Genomic DNA, 25,875 nt, shown 5'->3' on the forward strand with positions numbered 1-25,875 from the left:
TTGAAACAGCTGAACCGATGCAGCTTCAGGATATGAGACAATGCATGTGTGGTGCATTGAGACTTCCACGTGGTGCCAGGACTTCCCAACAAACCTAAAACAAAATATAACTCTAATAAACTAAGCAGTGGAGTTTTAAGATCTCTCTTTAATTTAGAAAAGCAAAGCAGATGTTCTTTTTTTTCATAAAGTTTTCTTTGACTTTACAAAATTAATATAAATTCACACGAAACTAGAAATTAAAATAAGACAACAGACGCTTGTTTGTGAACAATTATTTATAATTTAGAAATTCATCCATAAAGGATATTCTCCTGTTTGTAGTGTGTTTCAGTAGAAACAGCTCAGCAACATCTGGAGGCTTCTTTGAATACACATTGAAGAAACAGACAAAACCCGGTGTTGTATTTGGTTTATTTCACTGATTTCATCTCCTGCTTTATGAACCACAGTCAGCAAAGCAGTCTGAAGTCACAGACACAAACCTGATTGTTTCACTTTTCCTTTCCTACTAAAGACTTTTTGTCCAGCTCTAAAATCTTAAAACTCAAAGCAGGATACTCAGAGATGAATGTGAGTGTGAGCTGAGGGCTTGGACCAGCTCAGTGAGCGTGTGAGGGTGGAGACTGACGTGGTGACCGGACTGCATGTTGTGTGGTATGTTTGGTGTTTCCAGTTCACTTTCAGTCTACAAATCCACTCCGTCTGTGGGGGAAAAGTAGAGCTCGGGAGGCGCGATGCAGATGGGAGGTGTGGCAGGAAAAGAGAGGGGGGAGCAGCCTTTGAATGCTAAAGCTCCCCCACCCACCCCCCAAGGCCAAGGCGAACAAAGAAGAATTAAAAACATAGAAAAATACAAGAAAAGAACGAAAAAAAAAAAGATTAAAAGGCAAAGCTGCCTCAGAGGAGAGGCACGACGATGGTGATAATGCACAAAAAAAAAAAAAAAAAAAAAAGCTTTAGGAAAGAGCACCACATTGACGTCAGTTTTCATGATCTCTTGCTTGTGACTGACCTCACCTGCCTATCATGCTGCAGGGGGAAGAGGGGGCTAACGGGGGCTCGTGAAATACCTGAGCGAAATCTAGGGGGCTGACTAAAACCTGATGCAGCGAGCAACAACAGGTGAGTCGGCGCTCTCTAAGCATGCGGCGCACTTTCGCTCCGTTACACATAATCAATCCAAAGAAGTCTGCAATAAAAGCAAAATAAGAGCTGAAATGAAACCCTGCAGCGGGGGTTCATCAAAAAAAAAAAAAAAAAAGGATCTGAATGAAGACAAAGCTGCGCCTGATTGGTTTAAATTAACAGGAAGCTTTACTTCTATTTGTATTTTCCAGAAGCCATAAAAATGAAAGCAGCTTTTTGAGGGCTTGTTTGACCCTCAGGTAAATCATAAAAACCGCCATCTTTACTGTGACAGCAGGTAAAGATGGCACAGCCATACGATGAAGTCTAAAGGAAACTCGCTGTCGTGAATGGAAATGTGTGCGTTTGTATTGCTGTACTGTGGCAGCCGAACACCCCCTCCAAATGGAAGTGTGTTTTTCTGTGGGAAACAGGAAGAGCTTGAGGCTGGATCGATCACGAGCAGTCTTATTGCTTTGCAGAGGCAGGTAGGTAGCTGCCGCGGTCTCCAGGTAGGACCAGGTACTTGGCTAGCTCTCCTCTCACTGTGCTAGATACAAGGGCATGCGTCATCCTAGTAACAAAGCAGGTTTAGCTAAAACAAACAAAACAAAAAGCACACCCCTCCGAGCCACAGCGAAGGGGACTGCATGGAAATGATGATTTTGTTTGGCACGCTGGGGCGAAGGAAGCGAGGAGGAGAACTGCAGAATGGGAGCAGGTGTCTTTTTGGGCAAGTCCAAGGCTATGAGAGCCCGCTGTGGGCAGGGCACATCTGTGCTATAATTCCTTCTAACACTCACAAAAACAAACTCGTCACGTCTGCCGGCTTGACGTTTTCAGGGAACAGTAATCACAATCCACCTTTCCGGGGTCCGTCCTTCCAAGCGTCTTGGCGGCAGGTACTGCGAAGTCACGAAACTCCGCATCCTCGGCCAGTTTACGCACACGCACCGGGGTTCGGTGGCGTGGCGAGTTCATGTTTCCTGCACCGGTTAATGTGTTTGAACAGTGTGTGCGTGCTGTCCTCTCTCGCCACATCTGGATTGGGTCAGAGTTTGTTCAGGTAGTGATGCTCGCTGTGTGGCGAGGAGAGGCCCCCGGTGATCGACAGGTACCATTTTCTTTTCTTTTTTAAAATAGAACCTCTCTTCTTCTGTAGATGCTATTTAAATATACACACTCAGCACAGCCAAGTCTACAATCATTAGCTTCATAATAAGAATATGAATAAACAATGATAATATAATATATATAGAGAGTCGTCTGTAGCATGAGTTTTCGTCAGCAGCCATCACTAGAACATTCAGGGTGGTAATTGCATATGTACACGAAAAACAAAAAAGAACGTCATTTACATCCCGGTGCTTGAGGCTCAGGGTCACAATTCATGTGTGATGATGGGGAGGAGAGGTGATGGATGCTGGTGTGTTATCTGAGCCTCTTCTCTGCCGAGTAGATGGACATGTAGTAGTCGTTGCTGCCTACCGCCAAGTGAGGCTGCAGGGAGACGGAGAGAAAAGACAGGGGAGGTTACTTGGTAACTTCTTTTAACCAGAAGTTGGTAACCAACCTAGAGAGTCAGTGTTGTCCAGTTTCGGACATTAGCATTCATTCGCCGTCATGTTTCTGACTAACTGCGAGCCCAATATTCACCTCCCACCGCTCCAGAGAAGAATACCTGACTCTGTGTACACCAGCTAACTTTGCCCGAGTGCTCTTTGATGTGGAGGTTTGTCACTAAAGGAGGTAACAACTGTGACTGGAGGCAAATTTAATGAGCTCCGAGTAAGAAAACCAAAGAAATGAGCTAAACAAATGAAATTTCTCTTTGGGTTCAATGTGACAAGGAACATCTTTCACAATTTGCATAATTGTTTGATATAAAATTGATGAGTGCAGTTTTAAAGTGAAGACTGAATTGCAGATTAAATGCTGTGGCTAAGTACCTCTAAAGGAAAGCTCACTCGAACATTTCCACTTTGGGATGCATTGTTTTTTAAATTTCACTAAATTAGAGATATTCAGTTTTTTAATAACATTTATGTGTCAGGTATAGGTGTTAGCTTAACACAACAACAAAGACGATACAGATACACAGTTGAGCTCTAGTTTTACCCAGTGAGGATGGAAGGCTAAACAGCTGATGGCACCAATCCTTTGTCCCATGAAACCGTCATAGTACTTAATGTTGCTGATCACGTCGCCGTTTGCATTGTAGACCGCTATGAACTGGTTCATCGATCCACTGGAAGGTCGACAGTGAAACACAGAAGAGTCACACACGTGCATTTAGGTATTTACTTGAGGAAAAAGCATCTGATTCTCTGGGTTTGACCCAACGTCAAGCAAACCAACTCACCAGGCGAACAGGTTGGCCTGTGGGTGGATGTCTAGAGCCGTTAAGCCTTTCACCGTCTGTAGCACATTGATGGACTCCGGCATCCGTGGCTCAAAGAACCGCACATCTCCGTTAACACTGACGGGATAACCAGAGTCAGCACAGGCAAGAAAACATTCAAGTTAGTGTCTGTGAGTCTGAGCAGGTGAAAGAGGATACCTGACGCTGATGATGTGCCCGTCTGTCTCCTTCTGTAGATGAGCTTTTACCACCCAGGCTCCGTGCTCCCTGTAGGTCATCACACGACTGCGGAGACACAACAAGCGTCCGTTAACTACGCTACAAGTGACATCAAGTCAAAACAAACCATTTAAAAAATATGTCTTTTGGTACATTAAGTGGTATTTTCACCACCAACAGGAGAGCCTCTAGTGTCTGATCATCCATGGGTGCAGTGAGGCCGAAAATATCTGCTACTCACTGTGTTTTGATTGACTGACTCACTGCTTTGGGCTAACTGGGTGTGAAAAAGCCCTGAAGAATTAAATGATTGCAGCAGAAGCGAGAATAAAAACACGTGTCTATCACACGAAGGAGCTTTTCTTGAAGCCTCATCCAGCAACACTTTAAAACGCCGTTACAGTCGTTAAATTTCTTTCTTTCCTTAATTAAAAGCAAATCAAGTAATGTGACTAAACGATCTGGCTGTACAGTAAAGCTGGGTGCACATTCAGTAGAAAGGCTCTGATCTGACCGCTGATTTAACTGGGTGGTGACTTTCTTCTTGGGTAACCAGTGTGGTATTAAAAAAAACAAAACAAAACTGAAGATAAATCCTGCTGCTCTACATGTAACGAGGATGACACACCACTGGGTGGCAGAGTGGCATCAAGGTGGGGAGAAAAAACAGTCTTTCTGATTTTATTTTGTATGACCATCTTCTTGGGGCTGAGCGGCGCTCGAATTACCGGATAAGTAAAGAAACACTTTACAGTCGGAGCACAGATGTGCCAGAACGAGCGCCTGATCTGTCTAAGGCCGAATTTTAAGGACTCTTTTCTCCAAGCACTGAAAAAAGAAGCTTCTCTATACAAAATTTTCCTAAGACCGAGTCCAACCATCAGCTCTGGGCTGATCAACATGGGGAGGCAACAGTTGCTGAAAGATGTAACTCCCAGCCTGAAGGGGAACTATTAAATTAGCTTCATTTAAAGATTTATGGGCCACTTCATGTTTTAACTGCCTTGTTTTCCCCCTCAGGGGCTGAAATTAAAATAATGTTTAACCAAGCTGGGGGCACGGGGTCCATTAAAGGATGAGGCAACCCAAAAGGGAGATTTATGGCACACTACATACAATAAATATAGATTAGAGAAGTGAATAATGCACGAGTCTGGAGTAGGAGAAACTGCCATGTATGTTCTTCAGTGAAATTAAATAACGTTGAGACAGTAAAATAAAACCGTACTGAGAAATCATAAATTTGAAAGTGATTTAATGGGATTAGAAAGTGATGATGGGAGGCTACCATTCATTGGGGCCCATCCTCCGATCGAAGACCCGCACAGACCCGTCACCCAGACCGGCAACGATCAGCGAACGCTGGGAGTCGCAGGAGAGGCTGGTCACACAGCTGTCCGCTCCTGTTGGGATGTCCTGGCGCACAAACACACGCACACACACAAATCCTCTTGTTAAGGTCTGTAAAGGTAACGCTCATTTCACATTAAACCTCCTTTAAAATCATCAATCATGTGCTCTGTTGGCTCATTTGAAGCTGGGCGCAGCATCAATATGCAGCCATAGGCGAGACTGGGGCCATTTGTACTTGTATTAAGTCCATCCATCATGACAATGATTAGCACACCGAGGTCCATTAGATGTGTAAAAACAAGGAGAAAAGAAAGAAACCACACTAATGGTACCGGCTCTGCCTCACACGTCCATTACTTTGCCCAAACAAACAGCAGCAGCAGCAGCAGCAGCAGAGAGCTCCGTGAACACATTAAGTTTTAATGTGAAACGCCTCAAAAACAGGGTTGTTTTCATGTTTTAGCACCAAGAAAGTAATCCGAGTTGTTCCTGATGAATATTACAGCTTAAATCTAAAATTCCTCAAAATGCTTCCACACAGCGGCCTCGTTTGGGAAAAGTTGAAAGCTAGACTCAAAATCCTGCTAAAGGATCATTTTGTATTGTCAACGAATCGTGAAAGGACCAAAGTGTGATTTTTGGATACACAGAAGATCTGATGTAAAGTGTTGACGTTTAGATCACAACAACTGCGCTCTGTAGAGGTCGCCACAGCGAATCATCTGCTTCCATCTCACCCTGTCCCTCTGCATGTCCTCCTTCACTACATCCCTGAACCTCTTCTGCTGTCTCCCTCTTTTCCTTTGATGTTTAGATTTATGACAAATGGCAATAAAAGTCTCGTTAAGATTGAAATTCTACTTAGAAACATGAAACCTGCAAGTCTCATATTTTCTGAAACTACTTTCCAGAGACATGAAGGAATAAACTAAATCAGATGAAGGTCACGACAATGATTTAGGAACTAGAAGGAGGGCAGAGAGTCACACTTGACTGACACAGACCAACAGATGCTCCATTTGCCCTCAGCTCTTTTACCCGATTTTATAAAACTAATGAAGAGAAACACAAAGCAGTGAGGTGTGCCGAGTACCTGGACCTTCATTTCTCTGTCAGTGTCCCAGATCCTGACGACTCGGACGTCTCCAGACGTCATGAGGAACCCCGTCTCCTGCTCCCAGTCCACGACCATACCTGCTCCTACAAACACAGGACGACACAGCGACACTTACAACAAGCACAAATGGGACTGTGCGCTCGATACGAAGCACACACCAGGATTATTTATTGTTTTCAAAACAACAGAAGGTGGCTTTTAATCACAATTACACGAACAGCATAAGAATAATTTGCAAACAATCTGCGAGCTGCAGTTTGAATTTGATGTTTTTTTTAAATTTCATTTAAAAAGGGACCTTTACAAACACCTATAAACACAGCTGCTAAACACACAGAACATGTGCTGATCCCAGTAATACACAGCCCACGCAATCTGTCGGAGGTTTCAGGAGTCTCACGCTGACACATGTACCAAGTCAAATGAAAGATTAGTGCGGCAGGCTCCTGCACCAGTGCGTCACTAATAAATACAACAGAAAGGAACAATCAAAGAATGAGCAAAAACCCTGCTGTCTGCAGAGTGTAAAGGTGCAGAAGAAATGTTTTTGCAGTAAAACTCGGACCATTAAAACCAAGTCATTCCCGAGTGTACAAAGGCGCACTTCATGCAGACTGAAGCATTGTTTAGCATTTTGCATCCTCCCTGTCAGGACGACCACTGGGAGACGCAAACACTGACCCTGGAACTGCGCCTGTCAGCAGATTCCGGCTTTGATGAGTCAAATGGCACTCGAGCGAAAAAGTGAGGAAGGAAGAAGCTGAAGACAGCAGGACTCTTCGTGTGCTGGCAGTCACAGCAGGAATCAAGTGAACAGTGCAGCACAAGCTGTGCTGGCTCAGGAACGTCTGCGGAGGGAAGCTAACTGCAGCCGACAGCACGCTCCACGATGAGCGGCTAGGGTGTGACCGTTTCAGCGAGCTTCCTCCACACGGCCACGGGTCAACTGGTCAATTATGGTCTCTAGTTTTGACACTATTAATTTGAACAGTTCAACAAGCTGAACAGCAAATAAATGCCTCCTCCTTTTCTTTACTGCTGTTAGTCAGTTTAAATCCTTTAACCCAAGTTTGAATGGGAGTGTGAGGATGAATGGGGCGACGGACTGGTGACATGACCAGAGTGTACCCACTGTTTTGCTCTATGACAGCTGGGATAAGCTCCAGCGACTGAACTGAATCAGCGATTAAGAAAACAGATGTACGGGACTTAACGCGAATTTGTGCTAACACTCTAAAATTGTTTTTAGGAAAAACAGGAGGGCTCTCATGGAGGAAAATGTTTTTCTGAAACTTTCCAGAAGGCTTAGTAAATATGAACCCCCATAAAATACGTTCACCAGCCATTTTACACCAGTTAAACTGCTCATTAACATAAATCTCTAACCAGCCAATCACAAGGTAGCAGCTCAGCGCACTTAGACACGTAGGCATGGTGAAGATTATCTACTAAAATTCAAATGAACCATTAGAGCGGAAAAGAAAGGTGATTTAAATGATTTTGAATGTCATTGAATGGTTGCTGGTGCCAGCTGGGCTGAGTATTTCAGAAACTGCTGATGTGCTGGGATTTTCCATTAAAACCATCTCCAGGGTTCACAGAATGGCCAGAAAGAGGGAAGACACCCAGTGAGTGCTCGTTCTCTAGGTGAAAACACCTTGTTGATTCCAGACAGCTTGAAGCTGACAGGAAGTCTACAGTAACCATGTGCTGACCACGTCCATCGCTTTATGACTGTTAATAGCTTCCACAGTCACAAATAGAGGCAGCATGGTGGCACAGTGGTTAGCACTGTTGCCTCACAGCATTAAGGTCCACCATCAGGGCGGGTTCTTCCTGTGTGGAGTTTGCATGTTCTCCCCATCTTTGCGTGGGTTCTCTCCAGGTACTCAAGCTTCCTCCCACAGTCCAAAGACATGCAGTTAGTGGGGATAGGTTAACTGGAAACTCTAAATTGCCCAGAGGTGTGAATGTGAGAGCAAATGGTCGTCTGCGTCTATGTGTTAGCCCTGCGACAGACTGGCGACCTGTCCAGGGTGGACCCTGCCTCTCGCCCCAAGACAGCTGGGATAGGCTCCAGCCCCCCCGCGACCCTGGAAAGGATTAGCAGCAGAGAGTGGATGGCCTGTATTTATATAGCGCTTTACTAGTCCCTAAGGACCCCAAAGCGCTTTACATATCCAGTCATCCACCCATTCACACACACATTCACACACTGGTGATGGCAAGCTACATTGTAGCCACAGCCACCCTGGGGCGCACTGACAGAGGCGAGGCTGCCGGACACTGGCACCACCGGGCGGATGGATGGAGTCACCAATAGAGCAACTTCATGATGTGGTGTAACAGGAGAGCAGGATGTGCGGCTGACGACTCTGGAGCAAGTGCATGATGCTGTCGTGTTAACACGAGCCAAAGTCTCTAAAGAAAAGGCAAAAGAGGGTCCAACGTGGTAGAGTGAGACATACCTAATAAAGTGGCTGATGAGTGTAGTTACAAGCCAACTTTGTGTGTATAGTCAGGGTTCAGCACCCCTCCAGGTCTAAGCTGACCCCCCTGCTGGTCCTATGCACCAGATATCTTTATTTGGCTAACGATCCCTCGGCTGCTCCCATTCGCTGCTCTTCACACTGCAGTCTGGCCTGCCTTTGAGTAAAGCAGCAACACTAATATTTGCCGCTGGCAAGCAAAATGAATCCAGAACAACCACTAAAATATCTGCGTTCATAAAACAACAAACAAACAAAAGCCAATACTTTCAAAGGTGCTCGTTTAGCCATAATTCAAATGTAACAGCAAAGCCACTTAAATGCTACAAACTGTTTACTGTCAAGAATAAAACAGATAAATAATTAAGCAAATGCCTACTGAGACAAGTGCAGAATATTCATAATTTACTGAAATGATCCACTGAAGGCAGGAGTGTAATTTCAGCTTTATCGCTGCACACAGTAATTCTGCCTCTCTCTCTTTCTGTCGCAGGAAACCCGGACCAGTAATAACCTTTTTTTTTTGTGTTGGAGAAAATGAGCAGGAGCTCGATCGGCTGACCGTACAGTGAAAACAGAGAAGTTGCAGCTTCTGGCTTTAAACTATGAGTTAACATGCTTGATAGTGGCGGCACAGTTTTAAAGGGCAAAGCTAGCGGCATGCTTTAATAGCAAATGGTAGACAGATGAAAGTCACATGATTCTGAGAGCATTAACCTGAACAGACCTCTGACATCAATCGTCTGGACGACAGACTGGAAGCAAATCTTTTCTATCAAGCGGCTCAGGATTAACACACGTAACAGGTTTTATGCATATTACATGTGCAAGACCTTCAAACTCTGTGCGAACTACTAAATTTATGTCTGGTCAGCTAACCTGCAGTGACCAGCATTTTAATGGAGCTTTAACCACACGTGCTGCTCGTCTGCATTTTTAGGAGGCTTTTCTGCCTTCAGTGAAAGCCAAAATGACAGGAAATGATGGGCGAGACAGACCGGAAATGAGGGGTTACAAAGGTCACGGGGCAAATTAAAGCAAGGAAGGTTATTCTATTAAACCACAATGAGGGTGCACACAAACTACTTGATTCTCTGTACATATACAGTACGTGTCACTGCACCTTGTCTGTGTTGTGTTAAAAGCTAAAGCCTGTGTGTTTTCCATTTTAATTGACGTAATTTTCAAAGTACATAATGCATCTTTTTTTCATTTTAGTAAACAGAATAAATCCTCTTAGCTCACTTTGATAACCTTGGCGCAGATGGAGAAATGCATTTCCAACAAGCCAGAGTGCAGACGCTCTAACGGAGGGTTGAATGGTGGAGGAGAAGAAATAATGGGGCAGGTAGCAAAACACACATTAAAAACACACTCCATCTCTCCCCCTTTCTTGCAGGAGTGCTTTCACCACAGACGTTACAGAAACAGCCTCCTTTTCTATCCTCTTGAAACTCATCACGCCAAGATTCATTTCCTCCTGTTCCTCCTCCTTTCTCTCTGAGTCACTTCCTCCTCCTGTTTTTACACAATCAATAGCCATCTCCAGCTCACCCACCTGTGTCAGCACCTTGCTTCATACATTCATCTAATTTTTTTTAACACTGCTTATTTTTATTCTCATTTGCTTCCTTTGCAAAACGAAGTGTAGATGAAAAGAGAAGAAGCTATTTTCTTTGCTCTTCCTAAACCTTGTTGAAGAGCGAACACGTTAATTATTAGACATCTCCCCCGGCTGATCTCGAATCATTCATGCGTCTCATTTATCAGTCGTGACTGAGCTTCCGCTGCTGTGTCACAATACCGCTCGGCTTCTCTTACACTGTCAGGAAAACCCAAGCCCCGTGCGGCGGCTTCAAATCAAAGCGTGACGTCACCCGGCCCGCTCGGGCGTCACGCCGCCGGTGTGCCTTGGCACATGTTGGGGAATAGCATGCAGGGGAAACCGCTTCACAAGACTGTGCGGGCTTCTCACGCTGTGAAAAGGAGGAGGCGGCATTCCCTTTGAGGCTGACAGACTGGTAATGAGGAAATCTGGGTTACAATGAGTGGAGGGGAGAAGGGAAGATTCCCCAGTGCACTGAAGTGTGTGCAGGAGGAAACGCACATCAGCAAACTTTCCCAAAGATTTACATACAGCTCATCAACGCCTTTCTCTGTGTGCTCTCACAATAAGAAATTCTTTGGGCCAGTGGTTCTCAAAGTCAGGGGAAAACTGGAGTCAAATAAAATGATGCACAGACCTGCTTTTCCTGCAAAGCATTAAAGGACTGCCGGGCAGAACTAAAGCATATAGTGATTCGAAAACAAACGTCATTACAAATTAAACAGATGACGAGCAAAATATTAGCTGCTTTCACCCTTTATTAGTTTCATCATTTGTTTCGGTAATGACACAAAATGAAGTTGGTAATGTTTGGCAAACGTTGCTTTTGGGAATGTCAAACTCAGGCTGCACTCCTGGCAAGTCAGCTGATTGCAGTGTTTACCACATTACCTCTGGTACTGCTCACAGGGAATAAGCTATTCGACTTCCTTCAGCCTGCCTATAGCTGCTGTGAATGTGCCAGCTGTGTCACAGCACACCTCCACCCCAGTGCCACCTTTTTACACTGCGTCTAACTTGATCAGTGTCCTACCTGTTGGCACCGAAGCCTGTTCTGTTTTGTACAAAGGTCTTGCTCCTGCTCTCCCTGCTTTACGCTTTTAGGTGCATTCACGTGGAAGGCAGAGTCCCTGACCAGAGTCACAGCCCCAAATCAGAAATATTCCATACAGATGCTGACTGAAGTCTGATAATACGGCTGAGTTTGAAATTGTATTTCTTGTCTCAGGGATTTGAAACACGATGCTCCTTGAACACAGCCTTTGTGACTTTCTTCTGAAGATTTCCTTTCTTAACTCTTTCTATGTGAAACAAAAGTCACAATTTCTATGCATCATGCGCTAATGACTTAACTCTTTTTAGTTAACTTCCTGGGCAAAGTGACAAAGCGCAAACTTCCCAGATGTTCCACTGACTTGATGACTAAAAGAAGCCGATTAAAAGAAATATGGCTGACTTGTTGCTTCTGTTACATTCTAGAAAATATTCTAGAAAAGAAAGAGGATCAGAAGAGATAAAGGAACACTTTTTGAATTAAAATCAATGCCCAAAATAGCAGTGAAGCAGTGTGCAGCCCCCATTCACCCCTGCTGGAGCTGATGCTTCAGTCCTAATTAAGATATATTAAGCTTGAGACGCTCGAAGAACATTTAGCTGTACGCCGGCTTGCAGTCTCGTTTGTCTCTCCATCTCTCTGCCTCTCTATCCAGGTGCTCCTCTCGCTAACTTCTCGCTTCCACTATCTTTCCCGCGTTAGCTCTTCCCTTCTGTCCCACTTCAAGCGGCTAAATTCTCCCTGACAGCTGTCAAAAAACTTCACTTTGAGTTCAGAGGGTCACAGATCTGAAACCTTAAACCAAACCTTTCAGTTCTGTCTCTTGCAGACAACACTCAGCTGCTCAAAACGGGATATCATCCTGCCTTAGAGGGAACCTTTGTGGGCCTGAGCGGGTCTTAGTTACCCACACAGAAATCAATGTGGACATGCAGAATTGAGTTGTGAGAAGGAAGGAGCTGGCAAAAGGAGTGTGGGCAATGTTTCCTCAGCTGGAAATCTGACCACGTTACAGAGGTGGAGGCATAGATAGCTTCCAGGTACAATCTCTCTTTAAATCTGGTATTTCGCCCTCTCTGCTTGAGTCCTCCCCAGTCAAAAACGGCACTGATATTGTTAGCAGATGGCCTTCCCCTTGCTGAATCATTAACTGGGCAAAAAAAGCTAGTTTAACACCAGTAACAGCCAGCAGGCTTGTGGTGGATCATCACTGCTCCGGCACCAGTTTGCCAAGAAAATCCCCAATTTGTGATATTTATCTATTCCTTTGCATAAATATCTTTGATTCACTCCCATCTTTCCTCTCCGGAGAAGACGCCTTCCTCTGACTTCTTATTCTGCACCATTATCTCCAGTGACGGCCTAACTATCCCACACACTACAGCTTATTAAAACTGGCGCTGAGGCCTTCCTGCTTCTTCTCTCCCTCAGCGTTTTTCAATCTCCTCACTTTATCCTGTTTGCTTTGAAAAGGTCTTCCAGGATTCTGGTAATAAACCTCCAAGATTACTGGGAACTTACCCAGCACGCGCGTGCCTCTGATAGACAATGATGTCACGATACGGGAGCGTTCTGACGGGCAGGGAGACTTCCCCACTTTGGCATTTGGTTAACCTTTGAAAGAGCTCGGACCTGCTTGGCTGACACAGACCTCCTGAAATGAGCTCTAAGCGGCCGACATTATCACCTGTTGATCTGATTATTGGGGAGAGGAGACTAGCACAAAGTTCTCACGCCATTTTAAATAACTTAAGGAAATGGGTTCTGATCCAGGATTGCTGCTGGAGGTCTCACAGGCAGGAATATCTTCCTGATTCACCTCCCAGTGGCTGCTTTTCTAAACTCCGGCACCCAATCAGCTGTAGAAGATGATCGAGGCGTCAGATCCTGAATATAAACACTGGCTTTACATCTAAAAAATAATAATTTATATATTTTAGGAATTTTATATCAAACGTTATACATTTTTAGAATCCTGTAGTGACAATAATCTCTTTAGCTTTTTATTATGTAGTTTTTAAAAATGTGTTCACCTACAAAACAGTGAAAATCTGTGATGTGCGTTTATGTAAAAGCTGCAGACAAAAACCCTGCAGCCTTTTGTATCACTGCAACTTCACACAAGGTTCTGGAGGCCTGATGTTAACAAGGTCCCAGGCAGCAAGGCTGAATGTAAAGCAGGACACAAAGCGTGTCTCCATTTAACCAAAGAAGCGAAGTCAGCCCTACTTCTGCTCATGCACAAGAAAAGGGACAAAGAGAAAGATGATTAAAGAGGAGAAAAAAAGAAACAAACCTAATGGCATTAAAAGGAATAAAAATAAAACAAAGGACAAAGCTGTGTTGTAACATATTGCAATTATATGTATCAGAACTTAATTAGATCGGCTCTTAGTCTAATCTGCAGAGCTGTGACGTTTGTTCGCTTCAGTCCATCTAACCCCAGAACAAACACTGATTAGAAATTTCTGGTTTGCTCTCTCTGTGCTTCCTTTCAGCCTTAAATAAACACGAGCATGACCTTATTTTCAAGTCATCTCCAACTTTTCTTTCCTTATTTTCTCTCCATCTATCCTGTCTTCCAATCTTCTCCTCTGCCATCCGCCTACTTATCCACCCCTTTTAACCCCTGTCTGACCTTCCCTCTTAAGAATTCTCCCATTTTTACCTAGAAACCTTATCCCTCTTGTTTTCTGCACAAAGCTCTACCTCCAGCGACAGCCTCTGCATACTAATGCAGCTGCAGCAGCTGCAGGAATAACTTCTCAGAGCCAGTTGCCAGCCGCAGTCCTGTAATTCCACTGTTTCCTCTGAAGTTTAACAGGCTGAACCCTCCAGTGAGACAGACATAGTCCCAATTAAACACCGACACCCATGGGACCAGATTCAATTTGTGTGTGTGCACGTTTTTTTTAAATAAATGAAAGAAGCTGTTTGAGGTGACGATGAAGAGTGACTGGAGACTATGCAGCTATGTGAAAGTATTATTTTACATGCCGAGTTAATCAAATACCCATTTGCAAATGTGCCTGCAACTGAGTGTTCGGTACAAGGATCCCATAATTTAAAAGCTGAATAACTAGCCAAGTCAAAGCGGTGTGCGTGTGGGCTGAAGTTATGATGCATGGGTTTAAGGATGATCTTTTTTGCAGTTCCTCACAATCTAAAGAAGCCAAACAATATTTCCACAGAGATTACTTTTTGGGGTTACAGTTTCAATATAATCAGATCACAGCTAATGTGTCTCCTGCAGTGTGTATACACTTTGAGGATGTTTGCATATATCCCAGCAAACCATTCCAGTGTATTTAGAGAGTTATGTTACTAAAAATTAAGCTTACTGCTAACAAAGAACCAACATGTCTAAAGCTAATCAGCCATTTTTCACTGATTTTTGCCTTGGTCATGGAGATTTAGTTCAATTTAGCATAATACCATTTAGACATGAAGTTCATATGGTCACACGCCATTTACATGTCCTGCAGCTTTTTAAACTTTCATGACTGGTTAGTTTTAAAGATTAGGGCGGTTAGTTAGCCAGCTAAATATAGCTGCAAGAATCTCCCAGTGTTTACTTACAAAGTGGGTTCTGATTGTTTGAGCAGTGGCTGATTTTTAACTGCTCATTTAACATCTGCATAATTATCTGTTTAGGTAACACTGGCTTATTTACACTGATATTGCTTGACATGCACTGCCTCTGAAAACCAGAATCTTTTATTGCAAAAGACTCAAGTGCAGACAGCTGCTACAATCTGACATTCATTAAACTGTCGCTGGCTAGAGGAACAGAAATCTGCTTTCTCACTTTTGTCTGAAATTAAGGAAAACTAAGTTTGTAAATAACAACCTGATTAGAGTTAAAGGTTAAAGGAGGTAGGAATTAAGAGCTTTTGATATCAACTTTAAAAAGTTTGTGCTGGCCTTCTGAAGAGGACATGTCTGTGCTAGTGGAAGTTTTTTCTTCATGGAGCGTGCTCTGAACTTGGGTTGACTATCAGGGATGGAGTAATGAAACATCACCAGACAGGTGAATGAATGAAGCGTGCTGGTAGTGGTCAGGGGAATAAAGGAAATTTCTAAATGAAAGACACACCCTTGGCTGTTTAGTGCAGCATGTGCTTTAGTAGTGAGGGAGAATAGAAGGGAAATGCAACACTCACCTCCTTGCTTACTCCTGTCAAGATAGATGGAGACCCTTCTGGCCAGACCTGCGAGCAGGGGGAAGAGGAGCGTATGGAGGAAGGAAGGGAAGATGGAGAAGGGGGGGGGGGGGGGGGGGGGGGGGGGGGAGGAGAGCAGGAACGTAACAAAGCAAGCGACAAATTAGCAAGAACCCCTGTGCATGCTAACCCAAACATCCACACACACCTAACAGAGCTGTAATAACCATGAAGTGACGGTGGGTACTCCTCGCCACTTCATGGGTATTACTCTACATGCACTTGAAGAGCAGAGGGATGAACAAGGCTGCTGCTTCCCAGCGTGGTAACTCCCAAATGACAAACAGCGGCACGTCAACACCAAAGAGCGGAAGGAGATTTGAGCCGAGCTGCCACCTCTGCATTACAAACTGCGTCCCCAGCATCCGAACCTGCAGGACGCAGAATCTAAGATCCCTTCACCCACAGCGTTAAAAAGCAGGCAGGGTGGAGCTGAGTGTGCATCAGTTTGTGGCTGGTCAATAACAAAAACAACACCTGGAAATAATCAAGGTGCACAAATATGTATGGATTCTTATGGAGACTTGTTGCTTCGGTCTTGCTGCCTTGTTCAGCCTCTCTCTCTCGGGGGGGGGGGGGGGGGGGGGGGGGGGGGGGGGGGGGACCACAAAACAATATCAAAGACCCAGCAAAATAACAAAAAGCCAGACAGTCCACAGAGATGGATCATTGATGAAAAACAGCACAGGAGCGTGTTATTGGACGATGGGAGGGGGGGCGGGTTGAGTGAGGACAGGTCCTGCTGGTACTCTTGTGTGAGTGTGTTTGTCTGGCAGCATCTCCTTGAGAAATGCTCAGTCTTGTTGCAACTGCCTACAGAGGTAGAGCAGGATTTTGGCAGCGAGAAGACAGACTTGTGTAATATTTCATTAGGTTTTACATTATTAATGCAGCTGAGGCAACGCTAAAAATCTTAAAAATTCTAAACACAGCGTTATTGTACTCAATCTGAAAGACGTTCCAAGCAATGGAAATAACTCAGAACTGAATACTGGGCCAGGAGGTGGTGGGTGTGAATGCACCAGGGAAAGCAGAGTCTGCGTGAGATTGCCGAGGTTTCTGAGATCTACTGCCAAGTTCATTTTTATTTTTTTACATTTTGGAGCACAACAAGCCAAAGCTGGATTCTTCAGTAAAACTTTTTCAAGCGAGGTCTCATCTGAGTGGCTGCTTATATTAAAACTGATGCCTTCACTAGGTTCTGCATACAGACTGCAAAACAGTGGACTGTCACCGACGACACATCCAGGATAACAAGCACACCATTAAATGTTAAAGTTTCAGAGAAAACATGGCTGGGGCTCGCTGTCGGACAGTCCTCCGCAGAGGGAGAGCTTCTCAGGGCGGTTTGTGTCGTGAGAGTCAGGCAGAGACCGCTGTTAGTTAAGTGTGTCTCCTCCCTGCAGGGGCCCGCAGAGATATGGTGACTCGGTAATGACGGAAACACGTATGTGCACACGGCATGAGGTCCACACCTCTGCACAGATATGCAGTCAGGCACTGAATCAGCCAGTCACTCAATCTGACAGCTCTGCTCTGGCTGCTGCCAATTAGCCAAACACGGTGCCGCATCTCGTATGGGACACGCAGTTATTAAAAAAACAAAAAAAAACTTCTGCGCTCGTGCTAAAGTGCACCATTTTAATACGGATGGATGAGCGCTACGTAGGTAATCGCTGCGTTTATCACACAGGTTATGCTCAGAAACAGTCATTCTTACAGCTGTCACAGTTGCTCCCAAAAACATCCCAGTAGTATCGGCTGAGAAACGCTCGAGGCAGAAATTTAAAGCAGGGGAGAGAGTTAAGGAGAGCGTGCGCAACCTGACACAACACACCGGTGGGTGGAAGTGTCTGACAGGTGTGTACAGTGGGTGCCTGCATCGCATTTGTGAATATCTCCACCTCGGGAGTTGTGTGTAAGTGTGTCAACACGAAGGTAAACATGGCAGCGGATCCACCAACGTCCACAGTCCCAGTTTTATAACGATCACTAAAGCAATGTGAACAGTCTCACAGGGGAAGAATGAGAAATACCTACCTTCTGCATTTCGTGATTGATTACGTGCAGACTTGGAATGTAGGGCCCGCAGTAGGTTAAACAGCCCCCGCTGTTTCAGGTGTGACAGGTATATATGACAGATGTTGAACGTGTGAGAAGGTGAGGGAGGTGAAGCTGACAGCGGATTTTAAATTAGACCTACATTCGTGGACTTAAACCGGCCGCCACCGGCAGCAGAAACAACCCGAATGCAAAAGTATGGAAATAAAGTTTCGGCTGTGTCATTTTTCATTTGTGTGAAATTGGTTATTTTTAAAGCAGCTTGTGACAAACTCTCCCGGACTTCCAGTGACGGTGAAGTGGTCTGCCCTGGCTGCTGCCCCTCAAATCTGACATTTTTAGTGATTTGAACAGCTCTGTGGGATGAGCACACGTGCAGTAATTAAAACCGAAGCTGTGCGAGTGAGTGTTTGCTGCTGGGTTTGATGGGGTCTGGGTCACTGTGCGACTGAAATGCTCTCATCGGTGCCACCTTTTATTCAGAGATGAATTTCTGAGGTTTAAAACACCAAACACACTGTAAAAAAAACAAGAAAAACTACCTTCAGGCTGAGTGCTGTGTGATTTTAGTCCAGTTATGTGTTGGACTTTTTCTTTTATCCATCTAAAACCTGAGCTGTGTTTAATTTAAAAAGATATAAGTTTGAACGTAACCTTAACCTACTTTATTAGATGTACTTTACTGTAATTGTCAGCTGTGGCTGTATCGTTTCAGCAAAATTGAATTTTTTCTTTTAGTTTTTTTCATTACTTAGTTTAAGGAGAAAAAAAACCCTCCTCTCAGACCTTCTCTGTAGGCGGAGCAATGAGGACGTATGACTGGGATGCTTTGGGACAGTTTGTGGTTTTGGGGTATGGGTGGGACTGCGGATGGGTTGGTGACACAGTAATAAAGAGCGTTGGTCTTTACTGTGCGTGCTGATGGAGGGCTGACCTCGGGTAGTGGGCAGCATATCGGAGAGACCCTGCCACGCCGTCACCATCTCCGGATTCTTCTGGTCAGCAAAGTTCTTCCAGATCCGTAGCGCTCCATCATCTGGAGAGACGAGAGAGAGAGGGAAAGATACAGAGTAAGAGAGAGAGAGGCAGGAAAAAAAATGCAGCGTGGTGTAAACGCTGAGGCTGGACGCAGCTGCACAGACACCAGCATCCTGTTTGTAATCTTTATGCACTTTAAAGTGTTGAACTGCGTTGATGAAAACCCTGAACCAAGACTCTTTCACACACACACTGTGTCTTGACTGTCAACACACACTCCTCAAAAGAAGACGGAGAGTGTGTAACGCCGAGCGGCATCTTAAAAGGCTCTGTGCCTGTGAGCATCTCGCCAGAAAGAAACAACGAGGCAGGAATCTAACCTCCAAAACCTCTGCGGCAAAGACACCAAGATAAAACACGTCCGTGCACTCTTATGAGGAAGCTATTACAGGCCATAAAAGTCTCCACTTGATTTACAGCCTGCGTTTTACTTCTTTTAATGCTGATTCTTTTTTATAACTAATGTCCTGCCCTGCTATCCTTCAGAGCATGAGTGATGGGGAAAAGCTGAATAAGTGAACATTACTTTTTGATGAGATGGAATTTAGATTTATCAATACTGAAGCCTTTTATCAAAGCTTCTTAGCTTAATTTAACAGAAGGAAGACCAAACAAAATAAATGTGTTTGTATTTTAATGTCGAGTTGTTTTCTCCGGTTCCTGTGGGTGATGAAGATAAAGCCATGGAGGGTAATTGCTTTCTTCTTTTGATGAATGATGATGACTACACATGAGTGCTCTGTGTGTAACAGCCAAGTGTTTAAGGCTTGTTGCTGCTACAAATGAGCCTCTCTGCGATTTCTGCTGTTGCCAGTGGGCGTGGACATTTGCAACTTGGATGCACTTGTGCATCTGAACTCACACTTTTGTGCGTGTGTGTGTGTTAGAAACCTGTTGCGGTGAGCAGCAGTGAGCAGTCGTGTCCGTTCAGGTACTCCATGGATGTGATGCGAGTATAACGAGGGTTTCCGTTGTAGAAGTAGTCCAGTCTCTCGCCCTTGTCCCAGTCCCAAAAGCTAAAACAAACACACTCATTAGACGAGAATATGATCTGTTTAACATTTTAACTGAATGTGGTAGTCTCTGACCAGATGCTGTCCTTGTCAGCCACAGCGATGCAGGTGTTGAAGGGGTGGAACTTGACCACTGATGGCACTCCGGGGTTGCGGTTGATGAATATTTGATCATCCAAGCGAGAAATACCTGAAACAGAGGAGAAAATTCAAAAGTTGGTATGAAAGGATGATGGATTCATCCAAACCGGAGGTTTGTTTCCCGATGCAGGTTAAAGTAAGTGGCACGCAAATGGGGGAACAACCTGTCTGCTGGCACACCTAACCCACGCCTGCAGCTGCAACCTTACAGGGAGTAACTTAATGAACAAATAAAATGTAGTCTGTCCCGCCTTCCTCTTGCTTTTGGCTGAATCAGGGAGCCTACAGCTGTTCACTGTTGGTCTGGGGTCAGTACCTACTACTGCTCGATACTCAGGTAACTTTCCTGCCACCCGAGAAGCATTTAGGAGAGTTTATGAGTTGGGCTTTAGGTAGTAATTTTTGTACCTATTGAGGTGTTAAATTTTCACAGTGCTTTTACTTCTACGTAGACTCATCTTTTTTGGCCTTGGCTCTCCATGAAGCTTTCTTTTAAACTTTTAAAATGGCAAAACTGTTAACAGCTCGATTCCTTCCATCTTTTTTCCAGTTTTTGTATCCCAGAGATCAGCGTGTGGTTTTTAACAAATAAACTTAAAAGATTTCTCTTGCAGATTTTTCAAATTCTGCCTCTGATCAAAATCAAAAGCATTTTAGTACAAAACAGAGGAACAAAATAACATAAGAGCTACAACAAAAAGGTTTATTTAAAAGTCCATTAGCAGTGCACACTTTCTTAAACTGACTGACAGGTTTTGTCATGTCCAAGAATACCAAAGACACCAGCTGAGGGCCTCAGGACTCTCTCAGTGGTACATTATTGAGTTTTGTGTTCGTGAAAATTATTCTTTTGTCCTCTAAGTTTCTTAAACACACTAATGCAGTTCATATTTCCATGCTCTGTCAGCAGATTAAAAAGAAATGTTCAAAGAATACAGTTTAATTACTAGTTTTTAATTGTATAGGATAATAAAGGATAATAAAAGGTACACTCAGCGCAATAATGTGGCTCACTGACACATTTCTAATAGCTTTTGGAAAAAGAGAAATTTATTCTTCATGAGGTTTTGCATCATAGGCTGTATAAATGGCCTGGCTCTCATAGACTCTACCTGAGTACCCAAAGCACTTTGTACAAGTTGAGTTTTGAAAGTGTGAACAACAAGTGAGAGGTTAGTCTGGCAGCACACCCTGCTTTATCACCTTTTTTACCCTGAATGGCTCCGTCATTTACCAAATCACCATGATACTGTATGTGACATGAAAATAAAGGCACAGATCATAAAATCAACTCAAGTGAGAAGTAGGGCCATTTTCTCACAGACTTTTATACAATCAGACTTCTTTTAGCAACCAGACGAGTCGCCAGCTGCTGGCCACTGGAAAGACTGCAGGTTTTATGCACTTAACTCTATTTATTTGACTTTATTTATTTTAAAAACATACATCTATGCTTTGGGTGCACACATTAAATACTGGGCTGTAGTATTGCTTGGTGAACATAAATTAAATACGGAATCGGGGCCGAGATTCCCAACACAACACAAAGGTCAAGTATGATCTGAACTTTATACTTTTAACAGCAGTACTGAGAAAAAAAAATTAAAGACAAGTATTTGGTTTTTAAAGTATTTGTATAAGTTAAAACAAAAAGCAAATAAAGTTTCCTGGAAGACATTTTCAGAAGTAGAACGTGGAATAAAGGAAAAAAAGGACAAAGCACAGCCTGGCCATCGACAGGAAGACTTGAGGCAAAGAAGGAGAACAGAGCAAAACATGGAACGGTCTGCGGTGGAAGAGCCGAGGCAAAGAAAACAGTGGAGTTGTGTACCCCACTGGCAGGTTTCGCTGCGAGTAAAAACACGTTGATAAATCTGATGACTTGACTGCCTCACTATATGTTGTCATGGCAACAACACATGCCGGCTGCCGACCCCGTCCTTGGCTACACGAACTCACTCCCGAGACCGCCGTAACGAGATGAAGAACAATGAAGGGGGATGGATGCAGCTGTGACGGAGGAAAATGTAGTTGGAGGGAGAAGCTGCGGAGGCCTGCGGTTAAAAGCCGGCCGAGATCATCATCACGACTCGCTTTATGTGCACAAAGTGTGACATCACAGTAGATACAGAGCGACTGTAAAAACAGAGTACACCTCAGAAGTGCACAGTGAAGTGGGCAGACTTTGCACCGCCAACAAAAACAACAGTACAAGTCAGATCAGGTTCACAGGCTACAGAACATCGTTTGTTCTCTTCTCTCTTTGCTAGCTTTGCTGCCTCGTTCTCAACTCCTCCATCTTCCTCCATCGTACCCTCCCCCCTCCTCCTCCCTCCTTCCTCTCGCCTTGGTTCTCTCTCTGGAGGGATTCGACTGAATGAGGGCAACCCTACTACTTCTCTCTTTCAGAAAACTGCGAGGGGAATTCAATGATTTAACGAGAGCGGGATAGACGTGTGCGTGAGCAAGCCTCAGCTCTGACGCCAATCGCCTCGTGACTGTGTGTGTGTGTTTGTGTGTGCATGTGTGGAGGGGGCTGCCGGTGACGTCGGGGGTGTTAGTTATTCTGTTTGAGAGCTGCTCAAACTTCACCCGGGGAGTGTGTGTGTATGCTGGCACTGGAGCCTCTTTAATGTGCGAGTGCATGTGAGGGGAGACCTGTGACTCACAAAGAGGACGTCTCCTGCTGTGAACTGATTTCAATCAAGCCTTCCATCCCTGCGAATCATTTGCAAACTTGCTCACCTAAAATTTTTGATGCATCTTGATGTTTTTCGGGGACAGTCTGGATTTCACCCAAGTTAGCCTCATTAGGGCTCCGGAAATAGTCAATTAGACACGACTGTCAGTCACTTGTAACAGTTTAATCAACTAACATAGGGACTATTTTGTGCTTGGGTATTATAATAATAATGGATTGGATTTATATAGCGCTTTTCAAGGCACCCAAAGCGCTTTACAATGCCACTATTCATTCACTCTCACATTCACACACTATTATATTACCAATGAACCTTTGTTAGAAAAACAAACAAACAAAAATAACCTCCATAAACAGCCGCTTTATGCAGATGTGATAGAAAGTGAAAGAAACTGCATCAAACAGCTGTGCAGCAATGACCTGATGCTAAAACACAGCAGATAAAAGAAGTTGGTGCCAAGTTAAGAAAGTATCAAGTAATCCTTCACTAAATGAAGTGAAACACCTTTTTTTTTTTTTTTTTTTTTTAAACGTCTGCAGTGTTTCTACAAGCAAGGAGGAGGTGAAAACGAAGCCGTGTTCCTTTGTGAGATTATGACCTCGGCTGCTAGTTGATTTTAGCAAATTCTGACCCTATTTACGGTGAAACAGATGATAAAGCAGGATATACTTGAGCACAGGCCAACCTTCTGACTGATGATTTACTCAGTCAAGGTGCAGTCACTTTTCTCTCCTCTGCTCTTTCATCATATGCACCTGAGCCCATCCCTACATAATTTGTGAAGTCCTCTCATTACAATACCGTTAAAAATCAAGCTTCCCAACAATCAGTAATGTGTGTGAAAAACACAAAACATGAATCTGGTGAGAATGGCAGAATAATAATCACCTCCTGGCAGAGAAACGGATGAAACAAAGAGCAGCCGACAAGGAAAAGTGCCGTTGGAGGCTCTGTCTGGACAGTCTGGATTTCACCCAGATCCTGCTCTCATTAAGGCTCCGTAAACATTCAATTACACATGGCTCTGTTAGAAGCTAAGTGCTCGAGTGAAGTGACCGCAGAGCTTGTGTATGTCGTATGCTCCCTAACCAAAGTCACTCTACCTTTCAAAAGAGGAATCATTTAATGCAATACTGAATAGGATGAAAACCAGGGAAGAGATTTTAATAATTAATTTAATTTCCAGTAATATCTGTTCATTTCATTTGAACATCTCCCCTATGAAAATCCTCCTCAGGACATTAAGACGATTCTTTCTTCCAGGCAGCGACGTGAAATATAAATGTGTTTAGAACAAGTTAGAAGAAGAAGAAGATCTTTTGTGCGCATTACTGACCTCTTTGTATGATGCTTCGACTCTGCCTTCTTACGCGAGCATTTCTCAGAAACCTCCACTGACGCTCCAACCTCACCTGACTCTCCAGGTCGTGCTCCTCGGGGATCTGCGAGATTGCATGAAAGAAAAGACAAAGAGAGAGAAAAAGAGATTTACAACTGCTCTCCCCATCTGGAACATTTCTACAACGATAAGCAAACAAACGAATAAAAAATTCAGAGGGACAATATCGAATTACTGCCGCAATAAATCCATTTTTATTGAGCCTTGAACATTGACACTTTTGCTGAGTGTAAGTTGAAAACTTAATTAAATCCTGTTGTGCTCTCCCCCACATTCAGAGACCACTGCACCAAATAACAGATGAAACCATTATAATCCCTCCTTCGCTGATACAGCCTGGACTCTTCTCTGGATAATGGTTACTATCAATGAAAGGAAAAAAACCTTCTAGTTTCTATTCTGAGTAAAATTTAAAGAAAAAGAACAATTTTGTATATTTTCCACACCTGACGTTTTTACTTCCCTCAAGTCGAATTAATGAAAATTACAAGATAGAGTTTGCAGAAGCAATATCGTCACTTGAAATATTAATATCAACCCTGTTTTCAGTTAGATTTGTTCTCTTAACAGCTTCTGTAGTTAGCAAAGGCTCAACATTTTAGGTTTCTGTGTGCCAGATGATTAATGTAGCTCAATGCTGGTGCTATCTCTATGTCAGCAAGCTTCTGTAGTTACCTGAGACACACAAAAAGCCACAGGAGTTCACAAAGTTAATTATTTTAGCAGCCAAATTATCTAATAAAAATCTAATATTAGCACAGCTATTTAGCCAAGGGTCAAAATACTACATTTTAGTGTATCCAAAGATGATTTAGTCCTCATGTCTATGCTCTTATAAAGATAATCTTATAGTAATAAATTTAATCTTAACTAGAATTTGCAGTTGGATTGTTGATACTGGTGGATTTGTCCTGTGGCTGGTTGTTGGTGTCAATAAAAAGTAGGAGGTAAATAGCTTGCTGTGTACCTAATAAAGTGACACACATTGTAAATGTTTATGTTACCCTTATGGTTACTACTTCTCAGATTTGTTTCTGAGATGAAATCATTTAATACATGGATGCAGTAGCTTGCTAACTAAGTTTGCATTAGCTGCTAGTTTAGCACTCAACCTCTCGTTCAAATATGGTCTCTGCAGACTATTAAAAACATGCTAATATTGACGGTTCAGTTCAATACAGTTTTATTTGTACAGCGTCAAATCACAACAATAGACCCTATAATAATACATACAGAGAAAAACCCAACAATCATATGACCCCTATGAGCAAGCACTTTGGTGACAGTGGGAAGGAAAAACTCAATTTTAACAGGAAGAAACCTCCAGCAGAACCAGGCTCAGGGAGGGGCGGGGCCATCTGCTGCGACCGGTTGGGGTGAGAGAACGAAGACAGGATAAAAGACGTACATAACCTACTGGTTTCAGCACGCTGCAGAAACCAGTAGGTTATGTCACAGTGGCTACCCCCATCCATCATTTATTTACACAGTATGTATTTCCTCCTTGTGCTGGCAGGACTCAGTGCCCTGTCAGTATAGCGAGCTTTAGAGATACACATGTTCCAGTGAGGCCACTAAAACATGGACAAGATTATTATAAACCTTTTGATTGATTCGTAGTTTCTTAAATGTTAAGACTTTCCTTTCAGAATCTGTGCTCATTCCCATAAAGTTTTTCAACTTCACAGGAAAGCCTGAATCGCCTCGGTGCAATGTTAAGGGACGCTCATGCGATTACCAAGATAATGAGTCCAGGTATCAAGTTCACTTTATGTAATCACATCTCATCACATCTATTGAGCAGTGGGACAATATTAAAAGTATTAACTTTATTAAGTCTTACATAACAAAATGGGCCCCACAGACTTTGCGCCCACTTTATTTTAAGGGAACAGAATCAATTTTTTTTTTTTTTTTTTTTTAAAACAGGACATTAAATATGCAGAGTTTAATATAAAGCAAGTCTGTGT

At 43.6% G+C, this 25,875-nt stretch overlaps 1 protein-coding gene across 4 annotated transcripts in view; it reads right to left on the bottom strand.

Moving 5' to 3' along the window:
* Positions 1 to 266: 266 nt before the first annotated feature.
* Positions 267 to 25,875, bottom strand: part of rptor (regulatory associated protein of MTOR, complex 1) — a 215,254-nt gene continuing 189,645 nt past the window's right edge. For 2 of the 4 annotated variants that reach the window (XM_080879214.1, XM_080879215.1), the window contains exons 26-36: positions 23,843 to 23,948; positions 19,739 to 19,853; positions 19,542 to 19,666; positions 18,523 to 18,648; positions 15,492 to 15,539; positions 6,156 to 6,262; positions 4,998 to 5,125; positions 3,689 to 3,775; positions 3,491 to 3,607; positions 3,247 to 3,376; positions 267 to 2,628 (exon numbers count right to left, since the gene is read on the bottom strand). In XM_080879214.1, coding sequence (XP_080735340.1) covers positions 2,560 to 2,628; positions 3,247 to 3,376; positions 3,491 to 3,607; positions 3,689 to 3,775; positions 4,998 to 5,125; positions 6,156 to 6,262; positions 15,492 to 15,539; positions 18,523 to 18,648; positions 19,542 to 19,666; positions 19,739 to 19,853; positions 23,843 to 23,948 — 1,158 coding nt within the window. In that variant the 3' untranslated portion in view covers positions 267 to 2,559. The remainder of the gene's footprint in view (positions 2,629 to 3,246; positions 3,377 to 3,490; positions 3,608 to 3,688; positions 3,776 to 4,997; positions 5,126 to 6,155; positions 6,263 to 15,491; positions 15,540 to 18,522; positions 18,649 to 19,541; positions 19,667 to 19,738; positions 19,854 to 23,842; positions 23,949 to 25,875) is intronic. The other 2 variants (XM_080879216.1, XM_080879217.1) reach the window with 2 other exon arrangements.

The sequence above is a fragment of the Rhamphochromis sp. 'chilingali' genome (genome assembly GCF_963969265.1).
Source record: "Rhamphochromis sp. 'chilingali' genome assembly, chromosome: 4".
NCBI classification, from domain to species: Eukaryota; Metazoa; Chordata; class Actinopteri; order Cichliformes; family Cichlidae; genus Rhamphochromis; species Rhamphochromis sp. 'chilingali'.